Genomic DNA, 13367 nt, shown 5'->3' with positions numbered 1-13367 from the left:
TCAGTCTCCTGAGGGGGAAGAGGAGTTGTCGTACCCTCTTCACGACTGTGTTGAGGTGTACATGTTTACACCTGTAACAATGATAAATGTCCATTGGGGGGGTGGGAGCAGGAGGGGAAGAAGGGGAGCAGGTAGGGGAGTGCAACTATACCTTTTCTTCACACAAAATAAATACATTAGTGCAACATATTTGGCAGAAAATCTTTTTGTCAATGACAACAGAAGTGCAACACCTATTTGGCTGGCAACCACACAAGTAAATTAGCTTACAATGTTAAAAGCAAGATATGTTTTTCTAAAACGATGCTTGGCCATCATATTTCAAATGTTTACCATAAAAAAAAGAATGCAGCTAGCTACATTTCATAATGTTTTGGTTGAAGATAACCGTGCCGGGGTGGCAGGGTAGCCTAGTGGTTAGAGCGTTGGACTAGTAACCGAAAGGTCGCAAGTTCGAATCCCCAAGCTGACAAGGTACAAATTTGTCGTTCTGCCCCTGAACAGGCAGTTATAACCCACTGTTTCTAGGCCATCATTGAAAATAAGAACTTGTTCTTAACTGACTTGCCTAGTAAAAGTAAAATAAATGAATAAATGTGTATTTGCTACAGGAGAAAAGCTACCCAGGAGGAACGCACGGTAGAAAAGTAGCCTACACATCAGTCAAAATGCTGCCTCTTTTTGAACAGATCTTTTTTGGTGAACGTCGGGAACCGAAACACATCGGTGAAAGAGACGTTCATTTGGCTCCCTGATTTGCATATTGCTACTACTGCTTTTTAAAGATCAAAACAACGACTATCTGCAGACACGTTACAAAATGATTCTCTGAGGGTGAATCCGCACTGCAGAAACAATAATTAGTGGGGAGAGAGCATATATTCTGGTTCACGCTCAGCGGTAAAAAAAAAAAAAGCAGGTGATCTAATTTGGCCAGGTAAAAATGGATTTCATTGGACACAATGGGAGCCTACTTTTGGGGCTTTGTATTGGAGATGGGTTCTAGGTGGTTCTGCATATCATGGTTCTAAATCATTTTGTAAGGATTTTGAACCAAATAAGCCAACGGACCCAAATGAGCTGGTTCACTGAAAAGACTCGGAATGCTCATCACTAGAGATCCAATGAGGAGAGCAAAGATATTTCATCTGAGTGGAGAAGTGCAACTGAAGCACAAAATTAGCCCCATTACATTCATAATTTGTAGCCTAGCAGAATTTACAATAAGATTTTTTATTTTTAGTATCTGCATTTACAAAACACAGATATTTTTTCACAGAGAGATACAGTATTAGTCCCAACCCAGACAACAGGTTATTCAGTACCACAGAGAGATACAGTATTAGTCCCAACCCAGACAACAGGTTATTCAGTACCACAGAGAGATACAGTATTGGGAATCAGTAAACACAGATTGTACTAAACAAAACCTCAACCCTGCCAACATGCAATCGCACTCTCTCCGATAAAGCACAGGAGATCTGAATCAGCAATCTCTCCTCCTTTAAGCTCAATTACCACTTGATTAAAACATTCAGACCTTACTCCAACATATTCTTTTCACAAACATGCGCCAATCTTTCATGTCGACTGGAGCAATTTTCAGATGTATGACGTTATTCGTGATGAGTTCACATGAATTACTCTCACTTAGCAACAATAAACAGTCTCACATAGTAACAATAAACAATGTTGTTGTTGTCGTCACAGTCTTCACATGGTCAAAACGAAGCCACACCTCATGTCTAGAAAATGAAAATCTTGTTTCCACCCATCTCAAAGTGCCCAAGTTTCTCTAGAAATCCATTCAACACGGCCGCCAGTGATAAATAGGCCTAAGACGCCACCTATTGGTGAGAATTTGTGGCTTTTCCTGGCATCTGTCTCTATGGAGGAAGACCAACCAGTATGAAAAGCTGGAACATCCTCATTGTCTAACTACAGAACAGACAGAAATAACAGTCTGCGATCAAATTCATTAACTTACCTGATACATAACTAAATGTATAAAAACAAAACAGGTATTATTTTCACCACAAATCTGATTTATTTTGTCTTCTCATGTATGGTCCATCTTAAAGTGCAATGCCACTGCCAACATAAGCAGATGATGGCTTTTACATTATTGTAGTTATTGCTATTATGATTATGTACAGCACACAGGGGGGGTGACAGGTCATTGAAAACTGTCAAGTGTTAAGCTTTCTCATGCATCAGGAATAATACATAGTACCGTGTACAATTGGATGAATAAAGTGATCTTAGTCCCAGCTCCAGAAATACTTTTTACAAGGCTGTCCAAGGGAGACTATACACCAGAGAATGGCCAAAATAAATATGGTTTTACTGCCATCTTTGATATAAGCACCTTAAAAATCAAACAAGTCACGACAAGGAAAGGCTACCAAACGTAAACAATGTTATTTATAGATAAAAGCTCTCTTTGTATTGTCTGAATGGGTGGATCTCGGTAATAGCAATCGACACTGCGATCAAATGAAATTCATAGAATGTTAAAAAATATTTTTAAAAAAGCATATTGCATAACTACATGAAACCCATGTCAAAATATTTGCAAAATCAAAAGACAGAGATAGCCTAAAAGTTAAGAATTTCAACAGCTTTCATAAGGACGACCGAGAGGCCTCCGGATGCCACAACCTAATAAAAAAGTTCCACAAGTGTAATTATTGATCTAGTTGGAGTTAGCGGTGCTGCTGGTGTCTAGACTCTGGTCTACCTCCTGTCTGTGCAGAAGATCTGAGTTCAAGTTGCGCGTTTCAGCGATGAGACGTTTGACCCCCACCATCCACTGACTGACCTCGTTAACATGGTCAACCATCAGAGCCCGATGGACTTCATCAGCAGCGTCCCAGTTCCAGCTCTTCAACTCTGACAGGAGCATAAAGACAGAAGCAGCACAGATGCGTTTTGGCTCATTTCAAAGAATTTCTTTCATTTAAATGGGTGAGCCGCTTATTGACCCATGTACAGTGCCTTGCAAAAGTATTCGGACCCCTTGAACTTTGCGACCTTTTGCCACATTTCAGGCTTCAAACATAAAGATATAAAACTGTATTTTTTTGTGAAGAATCAACAACAAGTGGGACACAATCATGAAGTGGAACGGCATTTATTGGATATTTCAAACTTTTTTAACAAATCAAAAACTGAAAAATTGGGCGTGCAAAATGTACAGTTTTATATCTTTATGTTTGAAGCCTGAAATGTGGCATAAGGTTGCAAAGTTCAAGGGGGCCGAATACTTTCGCAAGGCACTGTATTTTTTTCCTCAGCAGAAATATGACATCTATCAAAGTGAACAGGTTCTCCTACCTTGCACCAGTCCATTCATTCTTCGTCTAACAGGAAGTGACAACTTCCCAGACCTCCACATGTCCTCAAAGAGCTTCAAGCGCTTTGCCACATCGTCACACACCTGTTTCTGCAAGGGGCACATGTCAAACATTCAGCATTTTGGTTGGTAAAGCAGTGAGTCACCCTGTACACAATAACAGAGCTACAAATTTATCATGGCCAGATGACATCTGACAAAAATTACACTCAATTTAGGTTTTGGGTTAACCGAAATGACAGAACTACATACACAGTGCTATTTGTAAATGGTGTGTCAACTGTGGCTGGGAATTCTAGAGCTAGAGAAATCCTTCTTACTTTGACTGTGTGTCGACAAGCTGTCAGTGCCCAGTTGAGAAGAGTAACTACGTTGTCGACATCTGGCTCACTTTCTGATTGGTCACTGGCAGACTCTGTGTGCGCTACCACATGGCAAGGTGGTGGAGATGTGGCCATCATCATCACCCCACCAACAGGAGGGGCTGCAACCTGACATGGCCGAGAGGACATGTTCATACTACATGGAGGAGGGACCAGTGGGTTGGTAGGAGGAGTCATTGGAACTGTTGAGGTTGGAGAAGTTCCTGGGACCGGACCTGTGGATTAGTGATGTGTGGTATGACTCATTAGCCACAGTTATATCTGCGGTTTAATTCAATAAGACAAAAGTTGCGAAAGGAGAGTTGAAAATAAAGAGAAGGGAGGGACAGAAAAGTCATGTTTGGGAAAGATTTGTTGAAGGGAGGAAAGCGGATGATAGTAATGACGGCTGTTATGTGTGATTATTGTGAGGCACTATACAAATTAGACAGTTACAAGACGGGACTTCAAATAGGCCTATGGCATGTCAAGGAAACTGTAGCCTACTGTTTAGATGGGTTCAATGGAAAATTAAATTTGTACATTGACTAACCAGAATAACCGTCTGTTTTTTGGCAAACTCCAAAGACCTCTGATAATACTAGACCTGTGCGAATCGACATCCCCGTGTTTTAAGACAAATGTCTGGGTTTTACAGGTGTTGCTCACAGTTTAAGCAAGAAAACAATAACTGATTGGATGAATTGAACAAAGTGCTGCGCATAGCCATATGAAGGGCCTACATGTATCAACTTTCACAGGGAATGATTTTTCTTTCTTTTTTATTTTACCTTTATTTAACCAGGCAAGTCAGTTAAGAACAAATTCTTATGTTCAATGACGGACTAGGAACAGTGGGTTAACTGCCTGTTCAGGGGCAGAACGACAGATTTGTACCATGTCAGCTCGGGGATTTGAACTTGCAACCTTCCGGTTACTAGTCCAACACTAACTACTAGGCTACCCTTGCTGTTAATAGATGGCAAAGCAGCATACAACTGAGCTAAACGTTTGGAACAAGTTCACTTTCTCCTCCATAGCCTACAATATCATAATGACTACGATCACACTTCCTCAATTCAAATATTATGGTGACACTATACCAATGATGGTTTGGTATAGTTTAGAAACTTGGGAACCAAGCTTGAGTTATCAGTGTAGCCTGTTATTGCCTGGACTTGTTCAAATAGCATCACAACTATAAAATTTAAAAAAAACTTCCAGTCTTCCCGTCAACTGTCATTTGGAAAAAAAACATATCCCATCCAAATCATCCTCTGAAATAACAGACATTCTGGGAAATAAATACATAACCAACGTTCTGTAGTAATACTAGTCCCATGTGAGTAGGGCTACAGCCTTAATGATAACTCCTGCAGAATTATGCATTTATTGGTGTAAAATTATACACCAAATGTAGGCAAAATTGGGACTTGGGAACAAGAGAGTGGAGAAATGATTTATTTCTGCATCTTGAGAGAATGCAATGCTCAGAGATACAAAGAGGTGCGGTCTTCATCAGCAAAGCATAATAATATCTGATAGCATTTCAACCACATAAAACATGCAATATTCTGAAATCTTATCAGAAACACATTGGGTGGTTTTCAGCTTTCTTTTTCCTTGCAACCAGTCAAATTGACGTCATTTGGACATTTTGCACAGAAAATCTTTCCTGTTTGTTTTTGCTTTATTGTATTTTCTACCCGGTCCCTAAACATCTTTGCTCCGTGAAAGATGACAGAATTGAGCCAATGTCAACTATATTGAAGCATTCATTCTATCGATCTATGACATTATTCTGTTGAGCAACGGTTTATTTAGTCTTCTAGGGCAACATATGACAAAAGAGCTACATGCATCTAATTATAGAAAAATGTACTAACAAATAGCTACCAAAATGTCTGAAATTATAACCAGAAACGTATCTAAAAATCAGGCAAAACAAAAATCCTGCACCCCATGTCAAAAAAATTGTTCTGCAGTCTGACTGTAGCCTATAGCGCCTATTCTAGAGTTAGGGTTGGGATTTTCACTTTATCACATATAGTCAGGCGGTTGCGGATGAGTTGTTGGCAATTGAGGGCAGGTGAACAAACAGCGGACCCCGCACCACTACTGTGGATAAATAGAACCAGGATGATTCATCATCTCCTCTGACATTTTAGGGAAAGTCCAGACATCGGAAAGACAATCACACAGCCCCTGAGTAGACATCAAAGTACCATGATACTCCCAAAGATTAATGGATTTCTAAACATGTTAAAGGTGTGAATATATACATTTCTTTCCGACAGTCTAGAGAACGTACTGGGGGATCCAGTGAGTTGAGGTGGGGGCACTCTCTTGTTGAGAGGGGTCCTCTTGGGTGCACCTTGTGCTGCTGTCTGCAAACCGTAGGAAAACTGTGGAGGGTCATTCCAGCCCCGCTCCTGGTTACCTTGGGTAATAAAGCCAGTGAGAGTTTTATTTCAAAAGACCTATCAGAATTTGAGAACAGATGGATGAAACAACCATTAACCAGTTAGCTTGTAGTACACATTCAGTCATACACGTGATCAAAACTGCTTATAATCGTCACCAACATAATGTGATGTACCAGTAGTCATACTCAAACTAGATGCCCTAAAGCACTGAGGAGACAACTAAAGGTGAAGAGCATTAAGTAAAGGCAAAAGCATATTCAAAAAGTTTTTATAACTTTGTTAGCTAGCTAGCTAACTATCAAACTGGCTTGCTTCTGCTAGTTCTCACCATAGTAGAGTTGCAGTAAACTAATACCACCAACATGTATGTAATTACATATTCTAGATAAATTAACACAATAGAAGCATTCAATTGGACAGAAAATACCTGGTTTGATGTAAAGGTCCTCAGCCTCCATTGCTTATTTCACAAAACAAAATAAACTCTCCACTCGTTTTCCCGGACACGTGGACAGGATGTTAAACATTGACATAACGCATATCCGGTTGGTGAGTCGAACATAAATACAACATATTTATAACTAACCCAAGGTAGTGTCTGTGTGTGTTACAGTGGGAGCAAATGAAGCATAGTGAGCAGAATAATCAATGAGGTTGGCAACGGCTATTGGTGCGTTGTATCATTTATTTGCATATTTCCGTTAGGGAACGCCTCTTATGTGAAGTGCGCGTGTACACAAACTCAATTCCACCTTGCACTCCATCTAAACAACGCAATTTTTTTTACAACTTTGGCAAAACGTCAAAGTCTATAAAACGCAATGCACTGTGTTTGTAACATATTCTAGTTTTGGGAACAGAAACATTTATTGAGAAAATTAGCATAATTCGGCCCAACCCATAATTAGATTTCCTCACGCTACAATATTAGATGGTGGGAAAACGTTCAGCAACTAGTGGTCAGCGGTTTGAATTTTGTCCAAGTTTTCAGAGATTTTTTGAGTGGGGGAGATATTTTCATTGTTGACATAAGACTGTAAAAACACCAGGCAATCAGCTCCAAGATGTTTTAATTTCAGAAATCTGTTCCCAAGTATTCCCACGCATAATAGAAAGACACACTACCGTTCAAAAGTTTGGGGACGATTAGAAATGTCCTGTCCTTTAAAAAATGTCCATTGAATTAACATCAAATTGATCAGAAATATGAGAAATTGCCAAGAAACTGAAGATCTCGTACAACGCTGTGTACTACTCCTTTCACACAACAGCGCAAACTGTCTCTAACCAGGATAGAAAGAGGAGTGGGAGGCCACAGTGCACAACTGAGCAAGAGGACAAGTACATTAGTGTCTAGTTTGAGAAACAGACACCTCACAAGTCCTCAAATGGCAGCTTCATTAAATACTACCCGCAAATCACTAGTCTCAACATCAACATTGAAGAAGCGACTCCGGGATGCTGGCCTTCTAGGCAGAGTTGCAAAGTAAAAGCCATATCTCAGACTGGCCAATAAAAAGAAAAGATTAAGATGGGCAAAAGAACACAGACACTGGAGAGTAGCTCTGCCTAGAAGGCCAGCATCCCGGAGACGCCTCTTCACGAGACTGGTGTTTTTCTGGTACTATTTAATAAAGCTGCCAGTTGAGGACTTGTGAGGCGTCGGTTTCTCAAACTAGACACTAATGTATTTGGTGCACAGCGGTGTACGAGAGTTTCAGTTTCTTGGGAATTTCTCGCCTTCATTTCTCAGAATAAGAATAGACTGATGAGTTTCAGAAGAAAGGACATTGTTTCTGGCCATTTTGAGCCTGTAATCAAACCCACAAATGCTGATGCTCCAGATACTCAACTAGTCTAACGAAGGACAGTTTTATTGCTTCTTTAAATTAGAACAGTTTTCAGCTGTGCTAACGTAATTGCTAAATGTTTTTTTAATGATCAATTAGCCTTTTAAAATGATAAACTTGGATGAGCTAACACAACGTGCCATTGGAACACAGGAGTGATGGTTGCTGATAATAGGCCTCTGTACGCCTATGTAGATATTCTATTAAAAATCAGCCGTTTCCAGCTACAATAGTCATTTTTGTCTAGACTGTATTCATGATCAATTTGATGTTATTTTAATGGATAAAAAAAAAATGTTTTTCTTTCAAAAACAAGGACATTTCTAAGTGACCCCAAACTTTTGAATGGCAGTGTATGTGATCGTATCCAAATAATATATTGATTGAATTTATATAGCTCTTTTCTACCAACTGAGGTACTCAAAGTGCTTTATATAGCAGAGAGAAATTCACCACATTCGCCATCAATATGTAGCATCCACCTCAGTGATGCACGGCAACCCTTTTTGTGTCAGAACGCTCACCACACATCAGCCGTCAGGTGGAGAGGTGAAGAGTGATATAGAGTGCATCCGGAAAGTATTCACACCCCTTGACTTTTCCCACATTGTGTTACGTTACAGCCTTATTCTAAAGTGTTTTTTATTTTTTTTTATTCCCTCAATCTACACACAATACCCCATAATGACAAAGCAAAAAATGTTTTTTAGACATTTATGCACATTTATATAATAAAAGACATATATGGCGCTACAAGCTGGGCATACCTGTATTTGGGGAGTTTCTCCCATTCCTCTCTGCAGATCCTCTCAAGCTCTGTCAGGATGGATGGGGAGCGCCTCTCCAGAGATGTTCAATCGGGTTCAAGTCCAGGCTCTGGCTGGGCCACTCAAGGACATTCAGAGACTTGTCCCGAAGCCACTCCTGCATTGTCTTCGCTGTGTGCTTAGTGTCGTTGTCCTGTTGGAAGGTGAACCTTCGCCCAGTCTGAGGTCCTGAGCGCTCTGGAGCAGGTTTTCATCAAGGATCTCTCTGTACTTTGCTCCATTCATCTTTCCCTCATTTCTGACTAGTCTCCCAGTCCCTGCTGCTGAAACACATCCCCATAGCATGATGCTGCCACCACCATGCTTCACCAAAAGGATGGTGCCAGGTTTCCTCCAGACGTGACACTTGGCATTCAGGCCATAGAGTTCAATCTTGGTTTAATCCGACCAGAGACTCTTGTTTCTCATGGTCTGAGTCCTTTAGGTGCCTTTTGGCAAACTCCAAGCGGGCTGTCATGTGCCTTTTACTGAGGAATGGCTTCCGTCTGGCCACTCTACCATGAAGGCCTGATTGGTGGAGTGCTGCAGAAATGGTTGTACTTCTGGAAGCCTCTCCCATCTCCACAGAGGAACTCTGGAGATCTTTCAGAGTGACCATCAGGTTCTTGGTCACACCCCTGACCAAGGCCCTTCTCACCAATTGCTCAGTTTGGCAATTTTTTGGTACCCTTCCCCAGATTTGTGCCTCGACACAATCCTGTCTCGGAGCTCTACGGACAATTCCTTGCATCTCCTGGATTCGTTTTTGCTCTGACATGCACTGTCAACTGTGGGACCTTATATAGACAGGTGTGTGCCTTTCCAAATCATGTCCATTAAATTGAATTTACCACAGGTGGACTCCAATCAAGTTGTAGAAACATCTCAAGGATGATCAACAGAAACAGGATGCACCTGAGCTCAATTTCAAGTGTCATAGCAAAGGGTCTGAATACTTAAGTCAATAAGGTATTTCTGGTTAAAAAAAATAAATAATTTGCCAAAAAAATCTAAAAACTGTTTTTGATTTGTCAATATGGGGTATTGTGTGTAGATTGATGAATAAAAACAATATTTTATCCATTTAATAATAAAGGCTGTAACGTAACAACATGTGGAAAAAGTCAAGGGGTCTGAATACTTTCTGAATGCACTGTATGCCAAATAGGAATGAGGAGGATTATTAGGTGGCCATGATGGAATGTGGCCAGGTTGTGAATTTAGCCATGACACTGGGATGAACACCCCTACTCTTACAATAAGTGTCATGGGATTTTGAATGAGCACCCGTTTTAACCCGTTTTAACGTCCAAAAAAACAGCACCCTACGCAGTGCAATGTCCCCAAAGGTAATCAAGGTTTTAGTCTAATATTATAGCTGTTTGGGCTTCTTGCGGTCAATTTGCAGTCTAAAAATATACAGTACCAGTCAAAAGTTTGGACACCCCTACTCATTCAAGGGTTTTTCTTTATTTTTACTATTTTCTACATTGTAGAATAACATTGAAGACATCAAAACTATGAAATAACACATATGGAATCATGTAAGAGGAGTTGAAGTTAAACTTTGATTAATGCCACACACAGGAAACAGAAAAGAACAGGATTTACGAGCAATTTATTATTCCAGCATAGACCACCACAATGTGGACCTAGTTAGATACAACTGTGCGAAATAATCACAATTAAAAAAAATAGCATTTACATGACATCCTATTTTCTTCTGTGCTAAAGTACTGCAAATATATAGAGAGATACATATTTATTTACTAGTTTATTTACAAAAACAACATTTTCTTAAGGTGCTACATGACCTATGACATTACCTCTAACCAATGCAACATGACCTATGACATTACCTCTAACCAATGCTACATGACCTATGACATTACCTATAACCAATGCTACATGACCTATGACACTACCTCTAACCAATGCTACATGACCTATGACACTACCTCTAACCAATGCTACATGACCTATGACACTACCTCTAACCAATGCTACATGACCTATGACACTACCTCTAACCAATGCTACATGACCTATGACACTACCTCTAACCAATTCTACATGACCTATGACATTATCTCTAACCAATGCTACATGACCTATGACACTACCTCTAACCAATGCTACATGACCTATGACACTACCTCTAACCAATGCTACATGACCTATGACACTACCTCTAACCAATGCTACATGACCTATGACACTACCTCTAACCAATGCTACATGACCTATGACACTACCTCTAACCAATGCTACATGACCTATGACACTACCTCTAACCAATGCTACATGACCTATGACACTACCTCTAACCAATGCTACATGACCTATGACACTACCTCTAACCAATGCTACATGACCTATGACACTACCTCTAACCAATGCTACATGACCTATGTATGACATTACCTCTAACCAATGCTACATGACCTATGACACTACCTCTAACCAATGCTACATGACCTATGACATTACCTCTAACCAATGCTACATGACCTATGACACTACCTCTAACCAATGCTACATGACCTATGACACTACCTCTAACCAATGCTACATGACCTATGACACTACCTCTAACCAATGCTACATGACCTATGCTACATGACATTACATTACTCTAACCAATGCTACATGACCTATGACACTACCTCTAACCAATGCTACATGACCTATGACACTACCTCTAACCAATGCTACATGACCTATGACATTACCTCTAACCAATGCTACATGACCTATGACACTACCTCTAACCAATGCTACATGACCTATGACACTACCTCTAACCAATGCTACATGACCTATGACACTACCTCTAACCAATGCTACATGACCTATGACACTAACCAATGCCCCTAACTAATTCTCCTGGATAATAAGGATATCACTTCTCCATTCATGTTCTTATATGCCAAAGCTCTGCCTTTTAATTTTTCCCAACTTTGACATGATCCTTAATAAGGAGACCTGAGTTGTTTTGTTATATAATAGATATTTAGAATGAGCAAGGTGCAGTTGCATATCAGTAACATATAGCATGACCTCTCTGAAGTGCCATTCTTTTTGTGTCCAAGTGTCTCACAGCATAATGTGGGCCTACTATTGCAAATTACTTAGAAAATCAGCATGCATTAAACCAAGTGCCTTTCACCCCGCATACGGTTGATAACCCCTAACATATTTAATTCAATGAAGTGCAAATAAGTTTTTATTTTGGGGTGAATCACAACAGTGATATAAATTCTGTGTTTTTTTTGTTGGTGTTTCCTCTCGTGAAAATGCTGTTTAGTATTTCCTCCATTAGGAACAAGCTTTCAGTGGTGGTGACTGGTTGCATTTAGAGTTTAGTCATTGACCTGATTTCTAAGTGTTTTCACTTTTACTTGTGAGAGCCAATATATATATATATATTTTTTTATCGCCAATAGCATGGAAAGTACCTGAGCAAAGCATTTCATTCCCAAGCATGTCCGAAAGCATGCAGTGCTTCTGTAAAGCTTTAAGGGGCTTCAAGCAAACTGTTGGATTGGAATAACACTCTCCCCATTAAATATAAAGATCTAAGCCTTTGTTTAACACTTTCAAAGCTTTTTGTGTTGTATGTCCTAACACAAACTTTTTTTCAGAACTGAAACTCTTTCTCTTTAATGGGAAGGCCACTGTAGGACTGGCACCACTTTTAGCTAAAGGGATTCTGTCTGAGTATGTTGCATCAAAATAGAGAGTTGGACCAAAGCCCGGATCCGGTTCGTCTTCATTTTCTGTTGACAAACTGGGGCCTAGGATGTTCAACGGTCTAATTCTCAATTTTGTCATGATGTCTAATTACAATAATGGAGGAATATATAGTGTGATATCTTATGTCCCATCTTTATGACGACTAATCTCACATTAGAGGACTTAATGGAGGAATATATAGTGTGATATCTTATGTCCCATCTTTATGACGACTAATCTCACATTAGAGGACTTTTTGTTGTCAACTGCCAGGAGGACTTTAAAGCTATAAGGTTGACACACTGTGATGTATATATTTGAAGTTAAAGATCACTTTACATTTATTAGAAAGAACAGTATATGTAGTTAATATAACCTATCTAACTACATTAATTGTACAAGAATCAAGTCACTGTTACATTTAGCTGATGTTCAATACCAGAAAACTATATTAAAGAGTTGTCCATTATTGCACCATATGTTTTTGATACTGTATGTTTCACTTAGAAGCAAGGGGTTATTGTTGTGTATTTGGTTGTAGTTTGTCATAAAAGTACAAGTTTAGGTCCTAGTGACTTAAACAAGGTATGGAATGTGAGAGTACAGCACCTCCATGTTACTGTACCACAAACCAGCCTAGGTAAGATATGTTGTATACTCACAAAAACACAGTAGAAGCAGAAATGCTGCCAGTTTGTTTTGTTTAAGATAATGGCCATCCCTGCCTGGTAAAATAGAAACTCAGCTAGCCTTCAAACTTCACATTCAAATGGCTGGTTACATCTGTATTGTCCTCCCTCTAACTACTCATTCTACTATTCCCCTAAATCTGA

The 13367-nt window shown here is 39.7% G+C and overlaps 2 protein-coding genes across 2 annotated transcripts; both read right to left on the bottom strand.

Annotated features, from left to right (window-relative positions):
• Positions 1–1214: 1214 nt before the first annotated feature.
• On the bottom strand, positions 1215–6807 carry LOC118384942 (steroid receptor RNA activator 1-like). Its single transcript, XM_035771660.2, has 5 exons — positions 6571–6807; positions 6029–6157; positions 3676–3953; positions 3337–3445; positions 1215–2892 (listed from the first exon to the last, which is right to left on the bottom strand). The coding sequence occupies exons 1-5, from the start codon at positions 6599–6601 to the stop codon at positions 2696–2698; spliced, it is 744 nt and encodes a 247-aa protein (XP_035627553.1). The 5' UTR covers positions 6602–6807; the 3' UTR covers positions 1215–2695.
• Positions 6808–10400: 3593 nt separating this feature from the next.
• Positions 10401–12275, bottom strand: LOC127930825 (uncharacterized). The gene is made up of 4 exons (XM_052521754.1): positions 12258–12275; positions 11454–11676; positions 11311–11409; positions 10401–11207 (listed from the first exon to the last, which is right to left on the bottom strand). Exons 1-4 carry the CDS (start codon positions 12273–12275, stop codon positions 10597–10599), a joined length of 951 nt encoding a protein of 316 aa, XP_052377714.1. The 3' UTR covers positions 10401–10596.
• Positions 12276–13367: the final 1092 nt, after the last annotated feature.

This window comes from Oncorhynchus keta, chromosome 6, assembly GCF_023373465.1.
Source record: "Oncorhynchus keta strain PuntledgeMale-10-30-2019 chromosome 6, Oket_V2, whole genome shotgun sequence".
NCBI classification, from domain to species: domain Eukaryota; kingdom Metazoa; phylum Chordata; class Actinopteri; order Salmoniformes; family Salmonidae; genus Oncorhynchus; species Oncorhynchus keta.
Note: the sequence above shows the minus strand (reverse complement) of the source record. Positions and strands in the feature narration are given on the sequence as shown.

Coding starts and splice junctions, on each gene's coding strand:
- LOC118384942 (XM_035771660.2), bottom strand. CDS start 6,601: ATGGAGGCTGAGGACCTTTACATCAAACCAG. Junction 3,446..3,675: donor CTTGTCGACACACAGTCAAA/GTAAGAAGGATT, acceptor TGCCCCTTGCAG/AAACAGGTGTGTGACGATGT. Junction 2,893..3,336: donor AATGAATGGACTGGTGCAAG/GTAGGAGAACCT, acceptor TGCTCCTGTCAG/AGTTGAAGAGCTGGAACTGG.
- LOC127930825 (XM_052521754.1), bottom strand. Junction 11,410..11,453: donor GGTTAGAGGTAGTGTCATAG/GTCATGTAGCAT, acceptor CATGTAGCATAG/GTCATGTAGCATTGGTTAGA. Junction 11,208..11,310: donor GGTTAGAGGTAGTGTCATAG/GTCATGTAGCAT, acceptor TGTCATACATAG/GTCATGTAGCATTGGTTAGA.